Source organism: Aspergillus mulundensis, assembly GCF_003369625.1.
Source record: "Aspergillus mulundensis strain DSM 5745 chromosome Unknown scaffold_14, whole genome shotgun sequence".
NCBI lineage: Eukaryota > Fungi > Ascomycota > Eurotiomycetes > Eurotiales > Aspergillaceae > Aspergillus > Aspergillus mulundensis.
In genome coordinates, this window is record NW_020797902.1 from 666,177 (window position 1) to 688,221 (window position 22,045).

The following is a 22,045-nucleotide window of genomic DNA, read 5'->3' on the forward strand; positions in this document are numbered from 1 at the left end:
TATAAAAAGATAATATTAAAATATAAAAGCTAAAAAAATTAAATAAAGGTAATAGCTTAGGGCTGGATAATATATAATATAAATAAAAATAATAGTAAAAAAATATATATTAGGGTAAATAAGTAACTAGGTATAAAAGATAGGTTACAAGGCTATAAGTACTACAGGAATTAATGTTAGGGTGCAACCCCACTACACTAGCTATGTAAAAAGTATTAAAATAAAAAAATTAAAGTTAATTAAATAAAAATAAAAAATTAACTAGTAAATAATTTTATTAAACTTTTTAGTAAACTGCACTATAAAATATTTATTTATTAATTTAATTTTATTAAAATTAAAGCTATTTTTAATACTTAGCTTTAATATTTTTATTTTTTTAAGCACTAGGGGGTATATTAAATAAAAGGTAAAATTTTTTTAAATTTTTATAATAAATTTAATTAAATAACTTTAATTAATTTTAAAAATAAAAAAAATTAACCTTTAACTTTAGCCGGATCTTATAGCCTAATTAAAAAATAAAATATAAAAAAAATATAGCTTAAACTTTTTTATATTTAGTTATTAAACTTTTATATTCTTATTTATTTAAAATTTAAAGAAATCCTATATTTTATTTACCCCTTAATTCTTATTCTAATCTTACATTACCTATTTCTGCCTGAGGCATCCATAACTCCAAAAAATTGCACCGCGGCAGGGATGGGCCCTTCCAGGTGCCCGATCTACGCCTTCGGAAGGAGATGCCAAGCTGCAGATTATTGGCCCATGCCGGATGACCCATTGGGCGCTGCCGAAGTGGGGCAGAAGGTGCACGTCCAGCTCCATGACTAAGTTAGAATCCGTAGGTGACCAGAGTTTAACCAATTAAACTTAGGGAGTTTGAACAGGTAGAACAGAAAATGTTATAGAAGGACAGGACAGTTCAGAACTATGTAATAGCCGGTGCGCTTCGAGGCAGTCTTAGGAGTATCAGACAAGTAAGCTTTAGTTTCCGATCAGCTGCGCCTCATCGCCATCTTGGTGCATGGATCTGCAGTTTATTGCTATGAGGCTCTTGTGCCTACCGTGGTACATTTTGACGGTCCGTGGATGCGGTGTTGGGATCGGTCCAAATCATTTTGGTGGCAGTTTGATTTGGTAACTTCTTGGTCCTCGAGCAATCAGAAGCACTCATCAACAGTACTCTGGAAGACTTCGGTCCAGGGTTCAGTCTGTACGGGGCGATAGGTAAACAGGTCCCTTAATATGATCCGCGAAAAAAGGTGGTGCATTTTGTCCTTCATGTCGGTGCACTTCTGCAATGTCTCTAGCGATTCGTTGATCCTCTGTTTGTTGTCTGAAGAACATCCACCTGTTGCTCTTGAAGCGGAGAATGTAGACCGGAACAGAAAAGGTCTGCTTATGAGCGGTTTCATAGTGATAACGGTGGTTGTTGATGTCGTAAATAACATATGTATGCCGAGGATATACATCAACAACAATGAATCGCACGATATGTTGTGTTTCCCAATGCTTTTTGAATGGCTCGGTAAAACTAGCTGCGGAAGCAAAATAGTTGTCGGAGGCCAAAAGTTTCGTAGGTATATCGGCAACGATCCGAATTGTTTTCGTGTCCTCAAGTACTCTGGACACTTGTTGGTTGATCTCATCCATAATAAGCGGGTTACAATTGAAAAAGTAAGGAGGGGATAGCTGAACGGATCAAGCTTGCGGGAAAGTGCTGTCTTATAAACTACGTGACACAGGAGTCACCTGATGGGTTGCTTATGTCATATCAGTCTGTTGCTTAGAGACAATCAAATCTTCCATTTGGTACACCAACAAAACCCGTAGTATCATCCTAGGAAGGAAATGCAGACATCCTCACAGACCATATTCTGCGTGTAATTTCCTCACCAACTGCTCCGCAGTCAAATAGACGTCAGATCACGCGTTATTGTCACTGTCAGGCGTGGGATAACGACAAGCAGCGCAGATTCTGCCTTCCTCGCGAATCGTAGTGGTGATGGTTTGACGAGGATTTGTTGTACTTGCAGTGCAAGTTGCACCTGGCGCGTGCCTTCGGATTAGGTTCATGGCCTCAAGACAGCCACAGTGAAAAAGGATTTCGTGCCATTCACACATCTAGCATGTTAACTGAAGGTCAAACCTGCTTAAGGATGTGTTGAGGTGGAATATACCTTGTATGCAAGCAAAGAGAATTGTAACTAGAAGCAGAGAACTCACTAGAAAGTGAATGGTGCAGCTCGGGATTCTACTCATGAGAAAAGATTTTGGGCGGGTCAGAAGAAAGTATTTATCTAACGATGTATGCTCTTCCCGACCCGACACTGACATCCTTTGACGCCTAGCTTAACCTACATTCAATGCCGTAAGACCTCATCGCTTGAAGAGGGGTTCCAGTAATACGAGTCAGGTCAACATTGGCTCACCGGAGATTGACCCGCTAGTGTCCTACAAAAAAGTCTTGCCCTTGGAGTGCATCTTCCCGCATGCCAGATTTTCGTATTACGTGCTGTGGGCTATGAAGAAGCACAGTCGAGAATCAGAGAAGATAATGCGCAAGTTAAGAAATAATTTTTGAGTCAGAGCCAAAAATGGAATAGTTTTCTGTGAGTTAAAATAAAAACTTTAACTAAAGTAGTTTTCATAATACTTAAGTTTATAGTATTTAGGTTATAATAACTAAATTTTTTACTAAAGTTAAAACTAAATAAAAAGGGATAATTACTAGAGATTTTTTAAGTAAATTTTTTTATATAAAAGCTTTACTTATATAAGGTAAAGCGCTTAATTATTATTTTAAAAATATTAAGGTAATTATGGTCACGGGCTTATTTAGCCTAAAGTTTAAGTTTAACTTTATTAATAAAGTTTATAATTTAAATTTTTATAAATATTAAGTGTTAAAGCAAGCTTATAATAACTTAAAAATAGTTATTATAGTTTTATATTTTAATATTATTCTAGGCCATATTTTAATAATAAAAATAATATTTTTAGGCACTAAAATACTTCTTATAGTTTTAATAAACCTAAACTTTAAGGTTATTAAAAAATTAATTTAATTATTATTTCTAGTTTCCTTAATACTAGCAAGTATTTTAATACTTTTTAGCTTAATTAATAAAAAGTGAGTAGTAACTAGGACTTTTTTATACTTGCTAAAGCTTTAGCTATAAAAAATATATTTATTAAAAAATAATAGTTTATGTTTTAAATCTATATTTTAGCTATATTTAAGTTAATATAGCCTTTATACTTAGTAATACTCTTAAAATTAAAGATTTTTTAGGTAGTAGGTTCTTTAGTAAACAAGTGGTTTTAGGCACTTTTTTAATATTTATAAAATATATTATTTAAAATAATAAACTAAATAAATAATTTTTAGGTTTCTTTAGCTTGGCTAGTTTACTTTTAATAAAACTTAACCTTTATATTTTATAAGTTATATTACGCAATAACCACAGGGTTAATAAGGTTAATTAAGTTTATAAAATATTTTATAATAATTAATTAATTAAAGTTAAATAAAACACTAAAAAAAAGTCTTAATAAATTAAATAAAACACTAGTTAAAGTTATTAATTTTTTTTTAATAATTTTTATAACATAAATATTACCCTTGCTTAATACCCTTAATTATTACCTTTATTTTAAAAGCTAGTAGTAATAATATTTATTATAAGATTTTTTTATATAACTAAGGTTAAATTATTAGTTAAAAATTTTTTAAACTTTCTTATTTATATAATTAAAAATATAATTTTTTAATTAAATATACTAGTAAGATAATAACCCTTATTATTATTAATTATAAAAAAATTTAGTTATTTTACTACCCAAGCGCGAAGTTTTTTAAAATAATAATTAAATAAATGTTTTTTACTAATATTAATAAAAGGGGTTTTTAAGTTAGGTAATTATTAATTATTTTTATTAATATTTTTTATATAGCTTTTAGGCCCCTTAAAAAATTTTTAAGCTTTAATTCTTTTTACTAGGAAAGTACAGGTAATATCAAGTAGTTTATATTATTAATAAGCTTTACTTGTAAGACCGACAAGTCTCAAAGATCTCTACTAATAATAAAAATATTAATAAAAAAATCTAATTAATAAAAATAAAGTATTTTAAACCCTGTTAAATAATATTAAAAAAGTTACTTAAAAATTTAAAAAAAAAGGCTAGCCTTAAGGCCACCTTTATAAACCTTTAAGTTATACTTAAGCTATTTTTAATTAAAAAGTAAATATAAGTTTAAATACTTTACATATAAATTTTTATTTTAACTTATACTTAAGGCCTACCCTAGCCTTGCCTAACTAGTAGCTAAAACCTTAAATATTAATAATTTAGTTAAGTTATATAACTTAATATAATAGTAAAGTATACTAAGCCTTAGTAACCTAAGGCTAAAGCTTAAGTTACCTAAGGTATTAACTTTAAATTAATAATAAATTAGCTTTAGTAATATTAAATAAAAAAATATTAGCCTTAATAATTTTTTTCTTTTTTAATTAAAGGGTTATCCGCGACCTGCTACTAAATTAAAAAAAATAATAATAAAATACTACTATTATTATTAATATTAATACTAAACATAGCTTTATTATTGCTACTTTTAAATTTATTAAAGTATTATTTAATATATTAAATTTAGTGTCTTATTCTTATTATTTATAACACTTTAAATAAAATATAATATTTATTTATAACTAAAAAAAAGGCGGCGCTTTAATAATACCTGGTATAAAAGCATAAATTATAATATAATTTATAATTTTATAAACTCCTAAACTTATTAAACTTTTTACTAAATAAAAAGTTACCTTTTTTTTATTATAACTAAAAAAAAGCCCTTTTAAGCGCTACCCTAGCTTTTTAATAAGTAAAAAAAAGTGCCTTATTATAATTATAGTAATTTAAAATACCCCTGCCTTTGCCCCTTATACTCCTACTATAATATAATTATAAAACCCTTTTAATATAATATTTTTACTAACTTTAAAAGCCCTTAGCGTCCCTAACTTCTTTTTATACTTATTTTTTTTAAGTTTAAAAACTTTAATTTTAATTAGTTTTTGGGCGGTAATAATAATAATAATAATTAATATAACTTATATTTAATAAGCACCTTTAAAATATATAGTAAGGTTATAAGTAATAATTTAATAAGTTTTTTTACTTTAATAATTATTAACTAATAGCGCTCCGCTAATACTTTACTAAATATATTAATTTTTAATTTTATAATAACTATTTTATTATTTAATTATAACCCTTATACCTTTTAACTTACCTTTCCCCGCTTTGTCTTGCGCTATACTAGCTATTATTATTATTAATACCCTTATTATAGGTTTTATACTACTACCCCCTTAGGCTTTTTTTTAACTTCTAGCCTTTTTTTTTTATAAATATACCTTATTTTTAACTAGTCCGCTAGTAAAATAGCTTTAATATAAATATTAATTAATAAAAAATAGGTCTACTTACGGTGTGCAAAGTATATTTAAATATATAAAAATAATAAGTTAATTAATAATTTTAATAATTATATTTATTTAGTCCCTAGGTATAATTATTTTTATTATATTTATAATAAGGGCACTTGCCTTCCCCTGCCATTTTATATAAAAAAAAATATTACCTTTTTATAATATATAAATCCTGCTAATTATAATAAATATATTTATTACTAAAATATATTTACCTACTAGGTAAAGTTAATAATAAAGGCCTATAATAAGAAAATAAGCCCTAAGATTTATATAATAAAAATATTAGTTTTAGTTATTTAAAAGCTTATTTAATTTTTTTAGCTTATTATTAAATAGCCCCTAGCCTATTTTAATAATAGCTAAAATAGCTATTAGTTTGTTAATATTTTTTTTAAAAAAATAAGCCCGTTATACCTCCTTTTTTAAAAAATATTAGGTATAAAAAAAAATACCTAAAAAGGCCCTTGCTCCTGCTCCTAATATTAAATAATAATTTTTTATTATAATTTTTACCGCGTAGCTAGTTATTATTTTTTTTTTTAAAAAAATAAAAGATTTTTTTTTAACACTTTAACTTTAATATAAATATAGTTTTTTATTTTAAATTATAATTTAAAATAAGTTTTAATACCAAGCCGGCGGTGGTCTAGCTATAGTTTATTAAACCTTAAAATTTTATAAAAAAATAAAAAAGGTAATTACTTTATTTATAGCCTTGGGTATAATTTTAAAACCTTATAAAATAAAAAATTTTGCACCCTTTTTTAAAACTATAGGTAACTAGTAATAATTAAGTAATAGTTTAATAATTTTTTAATAATACTAGTAGTTTATTAAACCTTAAAACCTAGTAAAAAAAGGTATTTAACTTAGTAAAGTTATTACCTTTTTTTTTAAACTAGTAATAAACTAGTATTATTATAGCTAGTTTTTTATAATTTATTAAGGCTTTTTATACATGCTTAAAATTAAAAAATAGTTTTTATAAATTTTTATAGCTAGGCCAGCCCTTTTACTTAATAAAAAATTTATTATACTTATAAATATATTATTTTTTAAAAATAGCCTTAACTTTTTATTTTTTTTTTATTAACTAACTTTATAATTAGTAATTACTTTTTTTTAGGCTTATTTTACTATATAAATAGCTTTAAAAAAATATAAAATACTAGATAAATTTTTAACTATTTATATATACTAGTAAGCTAGAGCTAATATACCTGTTTTTTTAATAATAAATTTAATTTTAAAAAGACTATTATACTTTAGGTTAAGTTTTTTACTTAAATATATTAATTTAATGTTTTTTAAAAACATTAAAATATTATTTTTAACCTTAAATTTTATTAAATAATATTTTTAATTATAGTAAAGCGCCTAGTTTTTTTATACCTTATTTATATAATTTTATAAGTTTTTATAAAGCTATTTTAAATAATATAAATACTTTTTAATAAAAAAATAAAATATTAATTCCCCTAGGTTTTTAAGCCCAGGAATTACTAGTTTTTATTTATAATTTATTATAAATAAAGCGTAGCTAGTTAAGTTATTTTTTAAGTTATTATAAATAAAACATGCTAGTAGTAAATATAATACCTAATTACTTTATTAATAGTTATAATATATATATAAATACACCTTAAGTATTTAGTTCTAGCGCTTAATTTAATTATTTAATTAAAAATAATATATTATACTAAGTTATTACTTAATATACAGTGCTTAATAAAAGGCTATTTAATATTTTAAAATAAAAAATAAATCTTAATTTATTATTATGCTCCGGGGCAACCCCGTATTATATATAATTTTTTTAATAAATAAGTTAGCTAACTTTTTTGTAGTAATTTTATTAATAATAAAAAAATATTTTACTTTTTTATTAAATTAATTTATAATTACTAAAATTATATTATAAACACGCCTTTTATACTTTAATAAAGGTAGGTTAATAATAAAATTTATAAAAATATTTTTTTATAGCATATCTAGTACTAAAAAAAATATTAAACTTTTTTAAAATAATTATTTTAAAACCTTAAACCTTTAATATAAAAAACATTTTTTAATATACACACGCGTATTTTTATTAAGCTTTTTTTATTAAAACTTACGGGTAAGTAATTTAATAATTTTTTTATAATTAAAGTAGCTTATATAAAAATTATTATAATATTATTTTATAATCTTATATTACAACGCGGGTATAAAAGGTATATAAATAATATTTTTATAAAAAAAAGTTCTTTTTTTTATATTATTTAATAATAAAAAAGGCCTGCCCTAAATTAATAAAAATTATATTTTTAAGCTATTATTATAATTAGCCTGCAAGAGTGTTTTTTATTAAACTATAATTAATTATTATTAAAGGGTATTTATAACTAGTTTAATAGTTTCTTTTTTACTTACTACTTTTATAATAAATATTTTAAAACTTAAAAGTTTTAAGTATTTATAAGCTTAACCACGCAAAGGGATAGCTAGGTCCTTTAGTATTATTTTAATAATAATTTATTAAAAAAATAAACTTAACTTTTTTTATAAAGTAGGGAGTATTTTAACTTAATACTTTTTATTTTTTATTATATAATTTAATTATTATAATAATATATTTACTAAATTATATTTATTTAATTTATACTTAATTTTAAAATTATAAGCCACGAGCAATTTTACCTATTATACCTGCCTTTAATTTAAAATTTTTATTATAAAAAAGTAGCGTAGGTTATTATAATTATACTATATATATATAAAATATAAAAAGCCCTTAAAATAGTAATACTATTTTTTAAAGTACTTAATTATTATAAATAATTTTTAATTATAAATTTTATAATAAAGCTTTAATTTATATAATTAATAAAAATAAAAGGCTATAAAACACTACTAGTTCTATTTTTTTTACTAGGTAATTTTTTTTACTTTAGCTATATAATAATCCTAGTAATAATAAACCCTAATATATTAATAATAATAAGAATTTTTTTTTAAAATTAAAGTGTTATAGTACTAGTAGCCTGGTAAAATTTAACTTAATTTTTTTAAATATATTTTTTATATTAGTAAAAAATAAAAAAGGCCTGCTTTTATTTTTTTTTATTATTTTTATTAAAAGCTAGGTTATTAAACATGTTACTTTAGTATAACTAAAAATAAAATATTAAAAGTACTTTATAAAGCCTAAAAAAACCTATAACTTATAAAATAATATTAATTTTAGCTAATTAATAATAGTCCGGTTATAGTTTAAATTAATAAATATTTTTTTTATTTAATAATAAAGCCTAAAAACTTTACCTTTTTTTTATAAAAACTATATTTTAATAATTTTGTATATAAATTATGCCTTTTTAATTAATTAAAAACTTTTTAAACATGGTGTACATGTTTTTTTTTATTTTAAAAAAAATAAGAATATTATTAAAATAAATAATATAAAATTTATTAAAAATCCTGCTTATAACTATATTTATATAAAATTAAAATATAACTAGTATATTTATTAAGCTAAAGGGTATAATTATATACTTATAATAATTATAATAAGTTTAAAATACTATTTTTTATTTATTTCCCCTTTTAATTTATATTTTATAATACGTGTTATATAAATCTAGCTTAATAAAATATTTTATATTTACTAGTTAATTTATTAGCTTATTAATATATAGTAGTAAATAATAATTTTTATTAATTATTATATTTAAACCGCGGTAGTTAATATAAAAATATAAAAATTTATTAAATTTTTAAATAAAAAGTACTAGTATTTTAGCGCTGCTTTAAAATAGCCTAATTTATTTTTTTTAAAGTATTTTATTAAAATACTTTTTTAATATTTATAATTTATACTAGGAAAAACTATAAATAAAACCTTATAAAGGCTTTTTACCTTTTTTTAATAAAATTTTATACTTTACTTTACTAGTTAAAAGTTAAGCAGCTTTTTACTTAAAAAAAACTTTACTTTAATAAATATACTAGGGTGGCAGGACCACCTTTACTTTTTTTTAATTTTTTTTAATTAATAAAGTATTATAAATACTAGTTTTTTATATATAGTTTTTATAAACTTTTATAATATTTTAATTTTAATAAAAGGTATATAATTTTATTAAGTTAATTTTATTATAATAAGGTAAAGGTTTAAATTTATTATAATTATTTAAGGTTATTTTAGGATTACTTAATAATTTTTATAAATAAAATTAATAATATAATATATTAAATTAAATATTTTTATAATTTTTTTTAAATTTTAAACCTAAGTACGGGCTTGCAAACATTTATAATAAAAAATAAAGGTATTATTAATATATTAAACTAGTTATATTATATAGTTAGTATTTATTTTAATATCTTATTTTTATAAATATTAAACTAAAATAAAATTAATATTAGCTTTAATATTAAGTAATACCTTAAATTATTAATTTACCTTATTTTTTTATATTTTAAAATTTATAAAAATAGGGAAAGTAGTCTTTTTTTTTAAATTATATAACTTTAATAACTTAAAACCAAGAAATTACTATTTATTTTTTACTAATTTTTTTAGGCTTTTTTTTATTTAAACAGGCCTTTAATAAATAGCTTAATTTACTATAATTAAAATAAAAACCCTTTTTTTATAACACTCTTTTTTTTTTAAAAAAAATAAGTTACTACTTTTTTTTTTACTTTTTTTTTTTTTTTTATTTTTTTTATTTTTAAAGTTAGAACTAGCTTTAAACTTTTTTTTTTAGCTTTTAAAGCCTTATTATACTTATTAATAAATTTTATATAAATTATTACTATATTTACTTTAATTATAGTTTTTAGGGGTTTTTTTAACTTTTTTAAGTATAAATAAATATTTTTATTATAAGTTTTAGTAAGTACTTATATTTTAAACTTTAAATTATTAAAATACAGGCCTAACTTTATAAAGTAAAATTTTTAAAAAATAGTATTTTAAGTATTTTATTATTTAATTAAAAAATACTAGGCGGCGTGGTAGCCCTAGTTTATAACTAGGTTAATTTATATATATATAAATTTTTTAAAATTTACCTAGGTTTACTTGTTATTTTAAAGTTTAACTTAACCTTTTTAATAATTACAGGCGTTTTTTAAAGTATTTTAAATAATAAATATAATTTTTTTATTATTTATTTAAACCCTTTTAGGGGCGCTATAAAAATAATTTTTTAAATTTTTAAATTAAATTTTAAGCTTTGTTATATATTTTTTTTAACTTCTTAATTTTTTTAAACTTAATTTTAGGCTCCTAAAAAGCCTTTTTTTTATAATAAAGTTTATAATTTTTTATAGCTTTTTAATACCTTTTTTATATATATTTAAAACTTTTAAACCCCTTAAAGTTAGCTTTACTAGCACTAAGTTTTAAAGGCAAAGTAGCTTTAAAATAATAACTTAAATTATTTAAGCTTAACTTTAAATTAAAATTAAAAAAATTACTAAAATTAATTTTTTTTTAAAACTTATTAAAAATATTAATAAGAAAATTAGCGCGGGGATTAATAAAAAAATTAATATAAAAATTAATAATTTAATATTATTTTAGCTTTAGGTTGCAGGGGTAACTTTTTCTTATTTTTTTTAAAAAATATTTTAATTTTAATATATAATACTAATTATATTAAGGTTAAAAAATAAATAAGTTAAAAATTATAATTTTAAATTACTTTCCCTTTGGGATACCTTTAGTTATAATAAATTTTAAATTAATAAGTTTTAGTAATAATATAAAATAATAAAGTAAAAGGTATATTTTATCTTATACTTTATTAAGCTAGTAAACTAAATTATTTAAGTTAAGTTTTTTTTTAATTATTTTTAATAATAATAGGATTCTTAAGTATAAATAAAAAAAAATACTTTTTTAGCTATTTAAGTCTAGGTTTTAAAAACCTTAATTAAAATACTTATAAACTACCTTTGCTTACCTTAAAAAAATTTAGTTTAAAATATTATTATTAAAAAAGTTTAAAAAGTAGTAGGTGCAAGTAACTTTAACTATAAAATTAATAAGTTTTAAAAATTTTTACTAATAATAAAAATATTAATAAAAAAATTTAATTAATAAAAATAAAGTATTTTAAACCCTATTAAATAATATTAAAAAAGTTACTTAAAAATTTAAAAAAAAGGCTAGTTTTAAGGCTACTTTTATAAATTTTTAAGCTATGCTTAAGCTATTTTTAATTAAAAAGTAAATATAGGTTTAAATACTTTACACACGGGTTTTTACTTTAGCCTATACTTAGGGCCTACCCTAGCCTTGCTTAATTAATAATTAAAACCTTAAATATTAATAACCTAGTTAAGTTATATAGCCTAATATAATAATAAAATATGCCAAGCCTTAATAACCTAAGGTTAAAGCTTAAATTACCTAAGGCACTAACTTTAAACTAACAGTAAATTAGCTTTAGTAATATTAAATAAAAAAATGTTGGCCCTGACATTACTATAAATATATTATTAAGTAGCCTTAATAATTAAGTATTATAATTATTTTATTACTATATATAATTAAATCCTATAATATTAAAGAAGCTTATTAATTAAATAATTAAAAATATATTATTAAATATAATAATACTAGTGCTAGGAATTACCTGGCTAGTAAGACTAGGTAATTAAAAAAATATAAAAAAAACTAAATATAAAATTATTTAAAGGTTATTTATTAAGGCCTTTAAGCAATTTATATAACTTTTATTTAGGGTGGTAAGGCCTAAACATTATTTTTTTAAGGTTATTAATATTTCTAGGCCTTAGCATTGCCACGGCTAATAAAGTGGCCTAAGGCATTAACACCGGCGATGAAACCACACTATTAATATATAAACTTTTTAAATATTACTTATATAAGTAGTTTAATAAGCTTTTTTTACTTTACACACCACTTATATTATATTTTTTAACCTTATTTATTAAGTATATAACTTTATTTATTTTAGTGTTATATTATATAAGGGCTTTATTAAATATATTTTTAAAATTATTAAAAAATATTTTTAGCTTTATTAAGTTTTTATTATTAAAAATTTTAATATTTAAGGGTTTTAATTTTTTTAGCTTAGGCTTATTTTATAATAATTATTATATTAATATTTTAATAGCCTTATTTCTAGTAAATATTTAAGGTTATTTATATACTTAATTTTAATTAAGTAATATTTTACCTATAATAATATTATTATTATTTAAGCTTAATACGTTAAATAACCCTTTTAAATTTTTAGCAGGTAAAGGTGGCTTATTTTTTAGTTTATTAAGTTATTTACTTACCCTTATTAAGCTTTAGTCTTAATAATATATTTTATTATAATATTATAATAAATAGCCTAGCTATAGGTATTTTTAAAATAATATTTTTAATTAAAATAATACTTATTATAATATATTAAGGGTTAATATATTATATAAAATTTTTTTAAGCCTTACTTATTAAAGGGGGTAAGTTATTTAGTTTATTATTTAAGTTAATAACTTTAATAACAAAAGCATTATTAAATATTAATAATATAAGTTTAGGTAAAAATAATAATTTTAAACTTTTCTATATTTAAGTTTATATTTTAAAAATTTTAACTAAAATAGCTCTTATTTATTTTTATTTATTTAAAAATTTAATTTAAAATACTATATTAATAATATTTAAAAATTAATAAAAAAAATAATTTTAATTATAAGAGCGCCCTAGTACCTAAGTATTTTTTTATTAAAAATAATAAAGCTTAATAAAGTATTTTTAATTAATAAAAATAAAGTATTTAAAACCTTAATTAATTTAATTAAAAAAATTACTTAAAAATTATATATATTATAGCTTTTAATTTTTTTATATAAGTTTTACCTAAAGGCCTTAGGCCTTTAAGTAATTTTTTAAGCTATTTTTATTTAAAAAGTAGGTAATATTTAAATATTTTTATTTTTATATTTTTTATAATTATTTTTTATAATTATTAAGGTAATTTAATATAAGGCATATTTTTAATTTATTACTTAAATAATATTTAAAGCCTAAGGTTCCTAAGCTAAGATTTCTAGTTAAAATTAATATTATATTAAGTTTTATATAATAATTTATAATAATAAGGTTTACTAAGCTAAATAGGTGCCTAAAGTATCTTATATAGGTAATATTAATACTTTGCAGTGGTGTAACCTAGGTGCCTTAGGCATTGCTTAATAGCGTGACCCGGATTAATGTCGGCCCTAATAATATGCTAGTTAGCCCTTAAATTTATAAATTACTTAATTTATTATTTATTATTTATTTTATTTTTAGGCCACCTGGTGCCTAAAGCTTTTATTAAAAATTTATAATTTATTATTTTTATTATTTTAATTATTAACTTTTTAATACTTGCTTATAAATTATATTTTTAAAAAAGCCTTTTTTTAGTACTAATATCTTATAATTTATTAATTTAAAAAAAAAACTTTTTTTATACTAGTAACTTATAGCTTATTAATTTAAGGGAATCTTTAATATAAATAAAAAAAGTATTAAAAGTAAGTACTTAAGGCTATTAAAGGCCTTAAGGCTTTAATAAAAAAAGGTTTTTTTAGCTTAAATAGCTACTATAAAACTCTTTATTTATTCCTAAAATATCTAGCTTAGCACACCATGTAATACAAGAGACTTCTACCTATAGTAACTAGTTATTTCTTTTAGTACGGTCCACCCACTGTAATTGCAGTCATGCCTCAACCCTACCTAACAACCCTTAAGCACCCGCCTCCGGGACTCCAGTAAGCCCATACCACGATACATTTACCCAGCCTCTACAAAAGCATCTCACTACTTGGCGTCAAGCTCCTTGCTGATAAAATCTGCCGCGATATAGCCATGCGTCATCGCCGGTCCCAACGACGATCCCGCACCCAGATACGTCCGCCCCATGATACTAGCTGCAGTATTGCCAATGGCAAACAGACCAGGGATAGGATTTGCATCCTTGTCCAAGACCCGCTGGAACTCGTCCGTCAACAGTCCGCCCTTGGTGCCTAGATCGCCCGGCCAGACCGCGGTAGCATAGAACGGCGGCTTGAGCAACGGTCCCATATTCGGGTTCGGACCGACGACAGGGTCGCCGAAGAACTGGTCGTAGGCGTTGCTGCCTTTGCCGAAATCCTCGTCAACGCCTGTCTTGCACATTTCATTGTACCGCTTTGTTGTCGCGACGAGACCAGTTGGATCGATGCCGGTTTTCCGGGCGAGTTCCGCGAGCGAGGTAGCTGTGATGACTACACCCTGACCGAGCGCTTGCTTTGAAGGTTTTTTCTTCGGAAGGAGCCTTCCTAGCATGTACCTCTCGCGATGGTTTGAGTCGAGAATCAGCCAGGCGGGGATGGCCTTGACTGTTTCGTTCCTCGTATACTGGTCGTGGCCGGCGTCGGTATAGCTCTCTGCCTCGTTCATGAACCGCGCACCGCTCGAGTCGACGATGAAACAGTGAGGAACAGAGCGCTCCATCAATGCAAAGTGAGGCTTGAGCGTAACGGGATCGATGATCGTTGGTCCCCACCACGCGTCGTCCATCAACGCTGTCGCCGCGCCGATCCGGATGCCTTCTTGGATTGCGTCGCCGGTGTCGCCTGGGGGCGAGCTTGTCCAGTCTGTGGTTGCCGGGCTGGGCAAGTATGTCTCGCGCATTTCCTTGTTATGTGCGAAGCCCCCGGCTGCGAGGATGATGCCCCTTGTTGCACGGATGGACGTACATGCGTCAGCAGTTCGTACTTCAGCTCCGACGACTCTGCCCGTAGGGTCCTGAATCAGTTTCGACAAGCCTGTCTGCGTCCTGAGATCAAACTCCCCATCATGCTTCAGATTCAAATGCAGAAGCTGTCCCACCAACGCCCTCCCCATACTCGCCGGCCTCTGCCCAACAACCATCCTCGCAAACAGCGGCAGCATCCTCCTCACCACATACCCAAACGCAACCACCGAAGACAACACCCGCGAAAACACACGTCCATCATGCGTATACATCGCAACCGGGATCCCCGACGGCCGGATCCTCCCCTCCCACACCCCAACCCTCCTCATATCAAAAACCCTCGCCTCCAAGCTCCTCCCACCCCCACCCATCGCCCCCTCCATGCGCGGATAATAATCCGGATACCCCTTGCTAACATGGAACTCAAACCCGTGCTGCCTTAGGAACTCAACCATCCGCGCCCCATTGCTGACGAACGCATCTCGCTTCTCGAGAGACGAAGCAGGACCGACATCACCCACAGCCTGCGCGAAGTACGTCAACGCTGCGTCTTTGGAGTCCGCGACTCCGGAGATGGGGTTACATGGGATCCAGAACCCGCCGCCGGATATTGCGGACGCGCCGCCGACTAGGTCTTCTTTCTCGATGAGTATGCTGCGCAGGCCGAGGCTTCGCGCGCGGAGGTTGGCGGTTAGGGCGCCGGCGCCGGAGCCGATTATTAGGAGGTCGGTTTCTTCGGCGAATTCTGGGGTTGCTGTCTTGGTTTGAGTTCTGGTGGCGGATTGGAGTCGTGATGGATGTGGGTTTGGCTGTGTGGTGATAAGCGGGAGGGGACTGGGGTTAAAACTCATCCTGGGAGGATAGCGACGGGGTGTTAGGAGTCTTAGGTGTCGCGTATACTGCATCCTCAAAGATCTCCACTATAACAGCATATGCGTAAGAAGGGAAGAAAAAAAGCACGTAGGATTTCAAATGGATATTTCTAACAAACGGCGTTTTCCACAGCGCCTTTCCCCGCACTCTTCCCCCCGTCTTCCCTGGCTATACCAGAGCTGATATTGGCGTGATTAGTTACCTCGCCGGTCGGGACCTTCTATCCAAGGTTGTCATTCGTCGATTTTACCGCAGACTACAGTAGGGTAGGTAGGACAGAAGCTTGGGGCCGGGTTCTAGACCAGGACTAGACTGACTGGGCAAGCCAGACCGCACGCACATTTGCCCTGATTCTGGGACGAAGGCAGACACTGCAGACGTGTGGCGTACTTGGGAAGAGAGGGTTAGCTTGATATCCCTGCTCTGGAACATGCTGGAGTACGCGATGCTGGACTGTCTGGCAAGTCAACCCTACATTGATGAAACTGCTTTGCGACAGCCCCCGCGTTCATGGTGAGCTACCCTACGCAGCTGGGCTGGTCCACGGATCTTGGTCTCTGCAGGGTCTGCCAACATTCCGCCAGCAAGAGGTCGAAGCAGCGTCCATCAGGCTCATCAACTTACCTGGTACCTCGAACTATCGAGTGTGCCTGTTTATAGACGGACTTGGTGAATATTAAGGGACAGTGTTGATTACTGGACCCCTGCAAAGAATCTAAATGAATGGACCCGATCTCGAAGCGTGAAAATGTGTGTGCGCAGTCGACCCTATACCGAGTTTATGCATTTATTCAGGCTTTGCTCCGAGAAACAGATACACCTACACACGCGGACCGAGACCGATATCGGTGGATACTGCTAGGCAATGATGGAGAAGGATCCTCAGTTTGAATCAATTAAACAATACTATGTAATCAGGTACCAAGAGTTCGCGGAAGAGATCGTCAGACGAGCGCGGGGCGTTTTCCTGTGGGCACGACTGGCAACTCGCTCCTTTTTGGCTGGAGTTGGCTATCGCTTCGCCAGAAGCTGGAGTCCATTCCCGATGACTTAATGGCGCTATTCGATCAAATAATGGATAGAGTGGACAGTCTTGATCGTTTGGAGCCGCAAAACCACTACTTATTGCCATTCGATTGGTCCCTCAACATCTGCCAGCTATCATATTCTCATGGTTAGATGACCTTGACGACCCGCACTTTCCACTTCAGTTTCACTGTCAAAGAGCGCTGTAAGATGCACCGGCACGAGTTGAGTCTGTCAAGCGCAAGCTGGACTCGTTGACAAAAGGAATGCTCGAGTTGCAGACCAGCCACGATGGGATCTATACTGAGCACCGCGTGCAATTCTTCCACCGCTCCATTTACGAGTACATCTGCAATTCGAAGGCGTGCCATCAGCGGCAACAGGTGCCAAATTCCAATGGCTGCTTGTTCACTCAGCGAGAGAAGTCAGGAATGTGGTTGGAGGCAGATGCAGATGCAGAGAGCACTGAGGGCTGGGTTGGGGTTATGTATTGTTTACCTCCCTCCCTATCCAATGCTATAACATCGTGGAAACATGTGATAGACGTACAAATACCATCTACACCCCCGAGTCTTCCTGAACAACCATATTCCCCTCCTGATAGCTCTCCCAACTCTCACAATTCCCCAGCAACCCCTCCGCATACCCGCCCTCCTCCAGCAGCTCCTGAATCTCACCATACCGCTCCACAAACTGCATCGCAAACCCCTCGCTCGCATGCCACCCAATATGGCAATGCATCAGCCACGCCCCCGGATTATCCGTGTGGAACGCAATAACCAGGTGTCCGGCCTCCTTGAGCATGGCCGTATCCCGCCGCGGCAGATTCGCGACCCCCAGCGTATCAATCAGATTCTCCGCAGAACTGTTATACGCACCCGCCCCCTGCGCGATGATCACGAAGTCGTGCCCGTGCAGATGGATCGGGTGCGGGATCGGCAGCACGGTCTCGATCACCACGTACACCCACTCGTTCGCGCTCGGCAGGTCCACGATCCCCGATGTGTTGGCGAATGTCGACAGCGTCTGGTTCCCGTAGATCCCCAGCAGGCTGGGGTCCGCCCAGTCCACGCGCATGGACGTGCCGTTTAGGAACCACCGGAACTGGTTCTGCGCGTTCCGGGCGAGGGTTACGGGCTCGGGGACCGTGTAGAAGGGGCTGGCTGAGGCGCTGAGCGGGTTGACGATGGGCGTGAGGTTTGATGGGTCTTCGTCGTCGCAGGAGTCAGTGTAGGCGTGGCCTGTTGTGTTTGGGGGCGAGGTGCTGTTGCCGTAGTAGATTATGCCTTTGATGTTGGTGGCGGATTCGTTCTCGGCGCAGGCTTCTTGGGGGATCGCGCGGAGCCAGAAGCTTTCTGACACGGAGGCTTGGTTGGCGGTGATGATGATGTCGTAGCGTTGGGCTATGTGATTCATTAGTAGGGGCTGGTGGGGGAGAGGGGACTGACCTATGGCGATATCCAACACCGTCGTCTCATACGGCTGAATCGGCACAAGGTCATTCGCAATAACGGTGAGCGTATGGTTATCAACCATGAACTTGAAGTGCGTGTCGATCGCGGCATTCACCAGCCGAAGTCGATAACTCGTGCCCTCAACGAACGTCGTATTCCATCTCCACCCAGTCTGATTTGCATCCCCGTCAGCCCCAAACACATTCGTCCCGTTGATGAGCCCATTATCCAGCGTCGGCGGCCCAACCGTCTGCGCCTCCTCATGCAGTTCGTCCACGGTGCTGATATCCCAGTCATTCAGAAACATCACGCCCAAGTCCTCGTCGTAATTCTGACTCGCAGGCCCATGGATCACAATCCCCCCAAACAGGCCCTCCCACGTCTGGACGCCAATATGGCTATGATACCACGACGAGCCATACTGCATCGCGCGCCACTTGTAGGTAATTGTGCTCCCCGGCGCAGTCGGGCACTGCGTGATGGACACGACGCCATCCATGGGATTCGTATTGTACTGCCGTATCCCGTGGAAGTGGATGCTCGTTCCGTTCTTGAGGCTGTCCGGCAGACTGTTTGTCACATGCACGATCACGGTGTCGCCCCAGTTTGCTTCGATGGTTGGGCCCGGGATTGACCCGTTGATGGCCAGTGCGAACCGCTCGCGGCCGTCCGGGGCGGCGGTGATTTGCTCGAGGTTGAAGTAGTATTCGCGGGTTTTGCCGGTGTCTGGGACGATTGTTGTGTAGTCGGTGTTGATGTCGTAGGTGCACCATTGTTGCCGGGTGGTTGCGGTGTTGCCTTTGCAGATGGTGTGGTTGGATTTGGGGGGAGTGGATGTTGCAGCTGCAAGTGCTAGAAGGCATTGCAGTATGGGAATTAATATTATCATTATTATAAGAATAGAACGAGGGAATAGAGAGAAAAGACGAAAATGAAGTGAGTGGACAAGTCGATAGACAAGGGAGACTCTGACGAAGGTATGTGCAATGTCCCAATGACCATACATAAATGACTTCTCCCTTATATTTATGGTGCTCGGACGCAGCATTCCATATCCTCGTACCGTATTCTCCTCCAGGTATTTCAGCTGACTCGAGCGCTACAACTAGGTATCCTGCTCACTGTTCCATTCTAGCAACCACGTCAGGCCTATATTTACAGAATTGATAACCGCGGGGAGATACCTACGAGGCTCGAGCGTATCCCACTCTATACGTCGTTAGGGCGTTGCCTTAGGTACAGAAATAGCTCCCTACTCAAGGAAACCCATTCTTCACGGTTGGTACAACCCTCCAGGGCCATTGAGCTGCTAACCAGAGTGTCTCGAGGCGCCGCGTCAGCGAGATACCTGGCAAACCGAGACAGCCAAAGTCTAAACACATAAACTACTATTACCCGTAGCATCTGCTCATTCCGGCTCTGACCTCGCTGGAATGAACCTTGACACGGGAATCTCCGCGGTCCATACTCAACCTTGGAAATCAAAGGAAGAGTGTAAGGTGAACGTTATGCGCATCTCCTTTTTGTACCTATTATTCCACTCTTTCTACGTGGCTCATATAACCTTATAGTCACTACGCCGCCCGTAGGAATGCGCCATTATGAAGGAATGCTGGCCAAATAGCTCTTCTCGAGGACATAATTAGTTAACGCGAGTCATGCTGAGGATACGCCTCGGTGGATCTCCGGCGAATGTAACTATAATTCGACCTTTTGGACTAGATATGTGCCTGGGGTATGGCAGGTGACGTTCCTTGCATTCCAATGGCTTGGACCAAACAACCAAGCTTAGTTAGGGCTGGGGACGTCCCAGCCAGAAAACCCACATTCTAGGACCCATTACTGCTGGAATGTGAGGTGCATACCTGTTAAAGCTTTCCTTCTAAGTTTATCGCTAGCACAGGATAAGGTAAATATCTCACATCCCTACAACGCCCAGTCTCACTTGCGCTGACATACAACGCAAAGCCAACATGAAGCTCGTCACCACGGTTCCCCTTCTTGCTCCTGCATTAGCAGGCCTGTCGCTGGCGCAAGCATTCACCCTCTACGCATACGGCGATGGCATCGGTGGCCTCCCTCTCCACTACGCTGATGGCAAGTCCGATCCTATTACCCAATCGATAGATAGCATAGAGCTAACTCCCTTCCACAAACAGCAGCCGCGATAATCAGCAAGAATAGGCCCGCAAACGCAACAGCCGCGGATGTTGTCTCCTGTACGTACATGTATCCGCGTATCCCTCCATCGACAACCTTGGATCCCTCACTAATCGTCCCGTTTGAACAGTCACAACATCCAACGGCCGCCTCGTCGGCAACCCCAAGGAACCATCCGCAGATCCTCCCTTCTCGGACGCGATCCTGGCAATTCCCGGACCGGCCTCCAGCTCGCACGAACTCAGCTTCGTGAACAGCACGGCCTCCGACTCCGACGAGTACGTCACGGACAGATTCAGGTGGTACGGGCATTCGCTCCTCGTGGAAGATGCCGAGGGCGAAGTCACGTCGTTGTTCTCGGTGAGGAGGCGTGGCGATTCGGACGGGGAGTACGACCTGCTGTGGAATGCTACGGACTCGGGGTCTGGGGATGTCATTAGGGTTAGTATGAGGTCTGTTGCGCCGTCGACGGAGATGGTTTGAGTGGCTGGGCTGGAGTCGGGCTGCCCGCCTGCTCATCTAATTGTAGGAACGGCGCGTTATGGCTCATTGGCCCGGCGTAGATAGATGTTCTTTCGCAACGCTTTTCTTGCCACCTGAGTTGCCCTGCTACCCTGTGAATATACAAGTGCCTTATGCTCCAGGCGCATACCTGGCTACTAGTGAACTGGCGTACCACGCGCCCTAGCCGCAGCGTCCATAGCAAGTGCCGCCGCCTGCTCAATACAGTAGAGCCCTGTTTCTCCTCCTGAAAAAAGCCCTGGACCCATCCTGCCTCGGCGGGACGCGCACCACCTAGTTAGGACAAATGCTCAATTCTATCGTGGCGGGTGAGCTTTGGAATAGAATGCAGCGACCCCAGACAGGTGGATATCAAGATTGTAGGGACTTTTCTTGGCTTTTTACTTGTAAATCACCTGCTGACCTGATGGTCTTATTTATATGGGTGAGCAACTACCTAAGCTGGAACCTTGAAATGGGTTAGCATGCTCCTATAAGGTTGTACCGTATCGACCCGTCCTTGGAATGTTCTCTCTAGTCGGACTGTATCATAGGCCTATTGAAACATACTGAAGGATGAGTACCCCATGCGGCAAATGTGATCAATCCAAAGACACATGGAGTAGTGCATGTGTGAAACAAAGATAGTATACAAAGATCAACCGATTGTTAGTGGACGGTTGCTTCTTATGGAACAAGAACATGGTAGCGTTTTTCTCCGTCCGGTACCCAGGCCACATATGGTAGCTTCCCATTAGGCACCACGCCTTGAGAT

General features: G+C 32.6%; 3 protein-coding genes across 3 annotated transcripts; all 3 read right to left on the minus strand.

Moving 5' to 3' along the window:
- Positions 1–1,212: 1,212 nt before the first annotated feature.
- On the minus strand, positions 1,213–1,659 carry DSM5745_10186 (uncharacterized protein; the record flags this gene model as incomplete). Its single annotated transcript, XM_026752202.1, has 1 exon — positions 1,213–1,659. The coding sequence occupies one exon, from the start codon at positions 1,657–1,659 to the stop codon at positions 1,213–1,215; it is 447 nt and encodes a 148-aa protein (XP_026599264.1).
- A 12,678-nt stretch (positions 1,660–14,337) lies between these two features.
- On the minus strand, positions 14,338–16,107 carry helE (3-ketosteroid 1-dehydrogenase helE; the record flags this gene model as incomplete). Its single annotated transcript, XM_026752203.1, has 1 exon — positions 14,338–16,107. The coding sequence occupies one exon, from the start codon at positions 16,105–16,107 to the stop codon at positions 14,338–14,340; it is 1,770 nt and encodes a 589-aa protein (XP_026599265.1).
- Positions 16,108–17,713: 1,606 nt separating this feature from the next.
- Positions 17,714–21,288, minus strand: DSM5745_10188 (uncharacterized protein; the record flags this gene model as incomplete). The annotated part of the gene is made up of 7 exons (XM_026752204.1): positions 17,714–18,558; positions 18,604–19,461; positions 19,798–19,818; positions 20,475–20,503; positions 20,569–20,606; positions 20,667–20,718; positions 20,837–21,288. 7 exons carry the CDS (start codon positions 21,286–21,288, stop codon positions 17,714–17,716), a joined length of 2,295 nt encoding a protein of 764 aa, XP_026599266.1.
- Between the last annotated feature and the right edge of the window lie 757 nt (positions 21,289–22,045).